This window comes from Thunnus albacares, chromosome 12 (assembly GCF_914725855.1).
Source record: "Thunnus albacares chromosome 12, fThuAlb1.1, whole genome shotgun sequence".
Taxonomy (NCBI): Eukaryota; Metazoa; Chordata; class Actinopteri; order Scombriformes; family Scombridae; genus Thunnus; species Thunnus albacares.
In genome coordinates, this window is record NC_058117.1 from 28,868,442 (window position 1) to 28,878,033 (window position 9,592).

A 9,592-nucleotide genomic window follows, 5' to 3' on the forward strand; every position below is an offset into this window, starting at 1 on the left:
TATAGTCTTTAGTCATAAATGGGTTAAATAAAAGTTGAAAGAAAGAATAATTTCTACAGGAAATAGAACAATATCAATGTGTTGATTTATTTTAAAGCTCTGCTGAAAGTCAAACTCAGAAGTGATTTAAAAGCTTACAATCTTGTGAAAGTAGCATGTGTTGACTGGGTTTGCAGAGCCTATACTGTCCTCATAATGAGTAGTCTTTATCCAAAGCTAGACAGTTAGCCAACAGTCTGCAGTCCTCCAATAAACAGAAGGTGTAACTTTTCTTGCATGATTAATGAAGATCCACATTTACTATAAAACTGCAACAAAGCACAAAATGCAAACTCAAATTAGAATCTGAGCAATATTCATTACACTGACATAACTATGTAAGAAATAAAAAATGCTGTGTCACCAAGCAAAGCAGGTTAGCTAACAGGTTGCAGCTATGCTAGCCATCAATTAAGTTGACTCTAGATCTAATCTGCAGCAAAACAAATACACAGCAAATATATCATGCATATAGTGTGAAGAAATCGCTAACACAAAATACTCATGGACAAATAGTGTCCAAGGCAACAATGTTGAAAATAAATAGCTGCAGCAGATGCTGGTACATGAGTTCTCTACTCTGTTTGGTTTGTTCTGAAGGAAATTTCCTCATGTGTAACTACTTCTGTTGAATGACCAGGAGGGGACACTGCAGAACACAAAAACTACTTGCACTCAAACAGAGGGCAGAAAAGAGCCCATGTTTATTTGTTATCATGTTGTGAACAGAGATTAAAAGTCCAGTTAGAAAGGCCAGCCGAACCCTATATGTACACATTGGCAATTTAAAAGAAAGTATGTCATTTCTTGTAAATGCACATGGGAGAAGTGAACAGGGTGGACTGTTTATCTGAATGAACTCTGAACATCCGGGAGCATATTGAAGCTGTGCTCATTACAGCTTATCATCATGACCTTTAGCTCTTGGGTGTTAATAACTACATAAGATAACCAAAACATATTCAGCAAGCCGACATGCGTTGTGTGTTATTTAATGTCTCTAGTCCACTGAAATAAAGACCTTTTATTTTTCAAACCTACCTTGAGTGCCTGGACCTGGATTTTTTTTTTGCCATTTTTTTGGTCACAATTCTTCCGCTCTTCTTACACATTCATCAGTGTCACAGACAAGAACAAAGATGTAACTGTGCTGAATTGACATGAATATGAATATTATGATTGTGTATTTAATCTGATATTAATTGAGTTTTCCTTTTCTGAAGTAATTCAGATGTTGAATCTGTATATGGACAACTGTTATTATTCAGTAAAGGATTTAAAGGACAGTTTCACATTTTTTCATGTCTTAATACAGTAATTACATGCTTTATACTGTATACTGTGAATCATATGTTAAGAGCCATATAAACAAATCATATATATGTAATTGTTGACTGTAATTATTCCCACTGAATCAGAATCAGAAACAGGTTTATTGCCAAATAAGTTTGCACATACAAGGAAATTTGTCTTGGTGTTGTGGTGCATAATAATAAAAAAATAGAAGGTAAGAGAAAAAACAAGTATCCATACAAAGTGAGAAAAATACAACTACTACAAAAGACAGGTGATATAAATATATAAATAAAATTACACAATAAAAAATAAGTAAAAATGTATTCTATGTGAAAAGAGCTGTTGAGTTTAAAAAATAATTTACAAGACATTGACCATAAATATTCAAATGTTCACAGTATAAACAGTATATGTAATGTTCAAATGTAATAATACCAAGAATATAAATAACTGTGTTAATGTAACGCTCCATGTTAGCTGTGATGAGTTCAGAGATGTGCATTAAAAGATTATAAGATTTCATGTTAATATAAGGTGTGATGTCCATATCAGTGAGGGTCCCAGCAGGGGCATATTCAGGGATTTTGGGGCCCTTTAGGTAAACTCAGTCATGGGACTCTTTCGTACCTTTCTCATTCATAAATGAGCATGTTGGTATTATGATGGTAGACAAAGTACTCAAAATTTTAACCTATTAATACCACACTAAACATAGTCTGCATTCAAAAATATACTTGGGTAAAAGTGAATAAGTATTATAAAGCAATGTACCTACATTAACATCTGTTCAAGGTGGAGCTCATTTTAGCTGCTTTATGTACTGCTGGATAGTTTTAATCTATAATAATGCATCAAATTTTATTTGTTGATCAGATCAAATCATAAAAAATCAGACAGATCTGTCAGATAAATGTAGTAGAGTGACAAGTACAGTGTTTCCTTCTGAAATAGAAGAAACTGAATCATCCTAGTAGAAGTGGAGAGGAAGTATACATTTGCATTAAATGGAAATATTAAAGTAAAGTACATGTACTTCATAACTGCAAGCATAAAACTTGAGTAAATGTACTTGGTTACTTTTGGAGGTTAATGATTTATATAACTGTAATCATTGATCAGGTTTTTCCTGCTTCTCTGACATGAACTGCTCATTGAACCAGTCAGTGAAAAGTAACTCAATTCATTTACTCAAGTGAGGTAGGCTACTTGTACTTTAGGTTACTTGAATATTTTCATTTTATGCTACTTTATATTTAGACTCCACTACGTTTGGGTCTTATATTGACAACATCTTTTAAAAAGTGCTTTGGAGGCCTTTTGTAAGTAATTTCAGGGTATAATGAGTTAGAATAGTAACTAAATAACTAAAATAGTAATTTTTCATGTTTCTGTCATAAAAAATACAACATGTATACTTAAATACAATATGTTATACTTATTCTGATACTTTACTACTTACACTTATACTTTGGTGATGTTCTGTAATCAGAGAACGATAGTGCACTGTGTGTAGAGATAACTGAAGAGTAGGCCGGCCGTACATATCTGCTGAGTTTATAATAATGGACTGTTCAGATCTGTATCTGTTGTTGGTATTGTACCCATTTTCAAGTGTGATATTAAACCCAGAAAGACATTCTCTTGTTTGTGAATCTTTTATTACAAAGGCTGCCACCACAGCTTACAAAAAAAGCTAAATAGAGTACAATTGTAGTTGCCAAAAGTACCCCAAAATAGATGGACAATATACTATAATTTCAATATTTTTAAGTGTACCTGAAGTAATCTTTGTACCATGAGTACTACCCAAGTGGTTTTACAGTACATCAGTATTCTACCTCTGAATACAGCAAATGGTAGAATTACCTTAGGTGCCCCTTTATGACTTTGGCTTTTAGACTTGATCTATAAACGAACTATACACATCTAGATTTGTGTGCTAGTTGTCAACAGTGTGATGTGGGTTTGGTTTGGTAAATTTCCATCTGTGTTCACTGCTGAACGCCTCTTTGTTGGCATCGATGGAGACGGTGTTTTCAATGAAGAGACGGAAGGAGTGTTCAAATGTGTCAAAAGAGTCAAAAGAGTCAAAAGTGTTTTATAATCTAGTGCAAGAAGCATGTGCTGTCAGATGACATGGGCATCCATGTTTACTGACATTATGTTGTGAAAAAGAACTACAAACTTCAATTCTAAGGGTTCAGTGTGTCCACAATAATTCTGGCAATTCAAAACAACTGTTGGCATTTCTTGTAAATGCTGACGGGAGGAGGAACATGGTTTTATATTTACAGTTACCTGAAAAAATCCTGAAAATGCCGAAGGACTGGATTCTTACGCTATCTAGATTATAAAGAGAAAATTAATCACAGTGAATCATTTAAGGATTGAATTGAAACATGAAAACTTAGTGGAAAAAGAAATAGCAAGTTAACCAATGTTAAATGTAATGATTAAATATGAATTAGTATTTATGGAGACGTGAGTGTATAAAAATGCATCATTTTCCATTGTCATTTTTTAGTGTTTATGATGAGTGTTTACAATTAAAACATTTATGTAACATTTAAAAGTCTGTAACACACACACATCATATCATGGTGGTTATAGTGGGACATTAAGCAACATATTCCTCTTGTTTCATTTATAAAGGAAGAATGACTGTACTTTGGTGTCAACAGTGTGTTATGGGTGTGGTTTGTAGCATGAAGTGATATAAAGAGGCAGAGTTGCAGATTCTGACATTTACCTCCTCACTTCAGCAGATCTGCTCTTCTCTCTTTAAAACAAAAATCAACAGCAACATATTAAAACAAGGTAAGTCAATATATAACTGTATTCTTAATATTTTTTTTATCTAGTGGACTATAACTTATGTTTTGACTGATATCAGAGATCAGTCAAACTACGCTCTTAAATTGAAAATGTATAGAAATCAGTGGAGAAATGATCATTTCTTTCAGTTTTATGTCCAGAGGTTAGATGTATGAATGTGTATAAAATATCAATACAGCACTTCCTAAACATAAAGTGGTATTTAGAAAAATAAAATGTAGACTACATAAAAATAAAAAAAGAATTGACATACTGACTATTAAAAAAGTACGATAGATGCACCTCTCATCATTTTTTCTTTCTTTTGACTTGTACCAAAGTTTCATAAGCTTTATGCTCAGCCATGAGTCTCTTTATCGACACTTTGCTTCCTCTTCTCTTATTTCTCTCTCCTACACTTGAGGATGGCTGCAGTGAAACTCCAACGCCTTCTACTTTTTTATCTTATTTCTATTTTTTTTTTATCAGAACTGCAACATACAGATGGTCCCTGCTGTTGAATGTCAGCTGAACTGGACGCAGAAATAAAGTTTATCGACCACGCAGTAAGAGCCATGCTTCAAACAAAGCGGTTTAAAATAATAGCTGGACTCATTCCTTCACGTTAGAAGCTGCAGGGCTGCCAACTCTCACGCAATTGACACTTTTCATGCACTTATTATGTTGTAATTAATTCTCATGCATGCTGCTCAGAGTAATCTCAGACAGCGGCTGTTCTGGCAGCACAGCGTCTCTCCCTCTGCTCTTGAGCCGTGTGCACGCAGACAGGAGTGGGAGTGAGTTACTATGGTTACAGGATACCCTGAAACTTTCTCATGGAAAATGAGAGCACCAGGATTTTTCCCGGTGGCCTGGAACGACATAGTCTTATTTATTTATTTATTTATTTATTTATTCATTTATTTATTTATTGACCCTGAACGTAACACTGCTCTGCAAGCTGTGACCGTGCACGGTGGAAGTAGAGAGAGAGAGAGAGAGAGAGAGAGAGAGAGAGAGAGAGAGAGAGAGAGAGAGAGAGAGAGTATTTTAAGTTTATCCAATCAAAAACACAGAGATCCAGGAAATGTGGACTTGCGCCTTCTTTACTGTGACACATTTTCACGATAAACGTAAACTCAGAATCAAAAAGGCACAATACACACAAACAACTGACATTAATTGAGGAGTTCATAACAAAATCTTTGCATGTTTTATATTCATATATGTTTCAAATATTTCATATTTCAAATTATAACACACCAGAAACAAAACTACCTCACCAATAAGAACACAAACAAAGAAAGTTCTGCCAGCTGTGCAAGAAAGACAAAGTTGAGACGGCGCTGTGCTTTCTAACAGAATGCATAAAACTCCAGCCAATCCGAATAAAATATTTCCCCAAATTCAAATACAAACATCCTGAATTTGACCACATAACCAACATAAACAAAATACCAATCGTATTAGGAGAGCACATAGAGAGCTGCAGCCTAGCAGCAGAGTACGTCTCTATCTGCCACACTCTGAGGAACAGTGAGTGACCCCCCCCTACACAAACACACACACAGTTTTTACCTCTTATTTATTTACTACTATTATTGGTAATATGGTGGTGTATATATACCTATATATATATATATATATTTGTTTGTTTTTTCAAATAAAAGCTATTATTTCCATTATAGCTGATATCTGACAGTTAAGTTCAGCTTTCTGTTTTTGCTACCTCTTTTCTTTCTTTCTTTCTTTTTCTTTTTTTTTCTTTTCCTCCTTCAAGCACAATTAATGTGATTAACAACTGTTGTTTTCAAACTATAAGGTTAACGTAATGTCTTATTGTTAGTATATTAAAACCTGTACTTCTCCCTGTTTGTATTATTTGCAATACTGTACTTCAATATGGTCATGCCAATAAAGCCTAATTGAACTGAATTGAATTGAATAGTTGACATTTACACATTTCGTTTGGCAGCAAGTGCCAGTACCGTCTAAACAAAGATGGACGGTGGAAAACAGAGGAAGGGTGGAGCAGAGAGAGAAGGAGATGCCACTAAAAGCTTCAAAATGGATCAAATGAATGCATGCATGGGACCACCACTGCCAGGTTAATGTTACCGATGCGTCATCATCGTCCCCTTTCAATGTTAAACTGCCAAGAAACTGGACAATCAATAATAAAAATGATATTTCCCTTTCTAATTTCCTCCAAACATTGAAAGCATAATTGACATATCTAGTCTAGTTAATGTGGTCAATATTATTTGAAAATTCATGCGTTTTGGTTAAAATTTCAGTGAGTGAGTTCATACTTTGAGTTTATAATTTAAAATTATTGAGACAACACAACATCTTCTGTCACACTATTCAGGATACTGTAATTTGTTGAAACTTACAGATCTATGTTATTTAATGTTTGTGTTGGTTAAAGGGCTATTTTAACCTTTGATGGGTAACTGTCTATTTTAACACAAAGGTGAACACAGGCTTTTACAAATGTGTTTAACACACATTTAACATCTTACAGTACAATAAACTAACAGTCATTATGTTAAAAAAGCCAGTTTGCATTTATGAACCACGAATCAGCCATATTTAGACTCACTTTGTAGCAGTAAGTTTACATCTAGAGGAAGGACCGTCAGTGTCTACAGTTTTCTCCGACATTACGGACATAAACACTGAAACTCACACATTGTACATACAGAACTAGTTGGGTGTGTATATGAGTCTTTTGGTACTAGAAACATAATGATTCAGACAACATCAAAGATCAAGTCGAAAATATTAAAATAATACAAATAATCCAGTATGGTTCTTAAAATTCTCCTTAAACAATAACTTTGGACCATTTTTACAAGATATTGTAACCAAACTCAAGAATTAAGAATCTTCAGCAACTAAGAGATGAAACACTCATCTACCCTAAAACTGTGTAATAGTTATCCATCCCTGATATGGACTAATTGAACATATTTTATGAACACACATTGATTGTTTGTCCCTTTTTTTCAGTTGTTGGGTCTACACCTCCCACGGTCTTCAACAATAATGAGCTGATTAGGATTGTGATATTGGGGAAGACTGGAGTTGGAAAGAGCGCCACAGGAAACACCATTCTGGGCCAAAAGTGCTTTAAGTCTGAGGTCTGTGCTATATCTGTGACAGAACACTGTGAAAAGGTTTATTATGAGGTGGATGGACAAAAGATTGCTGTTATCGACACTCCAGGCCTGTTTGACACCAGGAACACTGAAGAGGAAACCGTCAAAGAAATTGCCCAGTGCATCTCCTATGCTTCACCTGGACCTCATATCTTCCTGGTCATCATCAAAGTGGGCAGAATCACAGAGGAAGAAAAACACACAGTGCAGAAGATTCAGAAAATCTTTGGTGAGGAAGCCAACAAATACAGCATGGTTCTCTTTACCCATGGTGACCTGCTCAAAGGGAAAACTATTGAGGAGTTCTTGAAGGACAGCGAAGATCTGCAGGAACTTGTGGACAAATGTAACGGCCAGTACCACGTGTTCAATAATGAGGTGGAGGATCATTCTCAGGTCAGAAAGCTGCTTGAGAAGATAAGAAATATAAATGTGCAGAATGGAGGAAGCCACTACACCAACGAAATGTTCCAAAAGGCAGAGAGAGCGATAGAAGAGGAGAATCAACGAATCCTGCAAGAGAAAGAAAAGCAAAACTGCAAAGAGCAGGAGGAACTGAGGAAGGAACTAGAGAAAAAGTATCAGCAAAACATGAGAGAGATTGAGGCTGAGACGGAGAAATTAAGAGAAGAACATGAAAAAGAAGAAAAAGAGAAAATAAAAAAACTAAAAGAAGAGCAAGAATTTCAGGCCAGAAAGGAGGCCGAGAACAATGCTAAGATCAAAGCCATGTTTATTGAATTAGGTTTAATTGTTTTGCCTATCGTCATAACGGCGTTGTCCAGAGGACCTGTGAGACCAAGATAGATGAAGAGACAACAGTTAAAGATATTGCTCAGTGCATTTCTTATGCTTCTCCTGGACCCCATACCGTCCTGGTAGTACAGCCAGTAATATGTGTTCATTAATGACTTTAAGGATCATTCTCAGGTCAAACAGCTGCTCAAGAAGATCAGAATGGAGCCACTACACCATTAAAATGTTCCAAAGAGCAGAGAGAGCAATCAAAGAGAAGAAACAACAACAACAACAACATGAGAAAAAAATTGAAGGAACACCAAGAATTTCAAGCTAAAGGCCGAGAAGAGAAATTCAATAATCCAACTGTTAATTCAAATGATTCATGTCTGTTTATCTCTAGTTTTGCAAATCATCTATTAGAAAAAAATTTGTTTCATCATGTGAAGCCACGTGTCTTGACAGTTTCCACAGCAAATTTTGTGTTTCCAACTCAAACAGAAAAAAAATCAGTGGGGCTTTTCCTTAACATACTAAATATAGTCGTTAGTCATTAATGGGTTAAATAAAGGTTGAATGAAAGAATCATTTCTACAGGAAACAGAACAATATCAATGTGTTGATTTATTTCAAAGACCTGCTGGAAGTCAAACTCAGAAATGTTTTAAAAGCTTAACATCTTGTGAAAGTAGTATCAGTTGACTGGGTTTGTAGAGCTCATGTTCATTTGTTATTATGTTGTGAACAGAGAGTAGAAAGTCCAGTTGTAAAGGCCGGCTGGCCAGCTGATAATATGTTTAATCTGTTCACACCACTTTTTAAATGTTAAGAAAAACATGAATTGTGATTAAGTTGTAATCATTATTGTTATAATCAGCAGACTGAGGATTTATCATTTTCCTCCACAGAGATGATATATTGATTTAACAGAGTGACTGAAATAAATCTGTAGATGAAAACACTGACCAGGAGAGTTTTTCTGAATTTTGATGCATGTTTGCAAAATTAATTAAAAAAATCAATTTCTTCTGTCTTTCAAAATACAGATTTAAAAAAGTGTTTATTTCAGATATTCTATCAAAACCTCTGGAGATAATGTGAAATGGCAACTTGGACAAATAAAATTACTTCATGAGCAGATTGGAAAGAGTGAATAACAATCCTGTTGATTATTGAAGTGGTTAAATGTATAAATTGATCTGTTTCATATGTGATAGTGATTACACTTAGTTATCATAGTTATTTTACAACTTGCTACATAACATAAACTGGTTGGTGTTGAATACATACTGTACTTGTAATAAGTGACTAATATTCACCACTTTTTAATTAGTTGTCAACTTGTCAACATTTTGTTTTTTACATTGGTGTTTCTACACTGCATGTCCTCAGAGATCACATGTCAATTAAATGTTGTGGGCGGGACTGTGCTGCCTTCTCTTTCTCTTTCTGTCAAAAGACATTATGTTTCTGCACGCGGCATTTACTTTCTCACTTGAGCCATGGTGACTTTTTATGCCACAACCTCATAGCTTGCTGTT

At 34.8% G+C, this 9,592-nt stretch overlaps 1 protein-coding gene across 1 annotated transcript; it reads left to right on the forward strand.

The window, feature by feature from the left end:
* The first annotated feature begins 6,597 nt into the window (after positions 1 to 6,597).
* On the forward strand, positions 6,598 to 8,517 carry LOC122993428 (GTPase IMAP family member 9-like). Its single transcript, XM_044367579.1, has 2 exons — positions 6,598 to 6,601; positions 7,165 to 8,517. The coding sequence occupies exons 1-2, from the start codon at positions 6,598 to 6,600 to the stop codon at positions 8,118 to 8,120; spliced, it is 960 nt and encodes a 319-aa protein (XP_044223514.1). The 3' UTR covers positions 8,121 to 8,517.
* Positions 8,518 to 9,592: the final 1,075 nt, after the last annotated feature.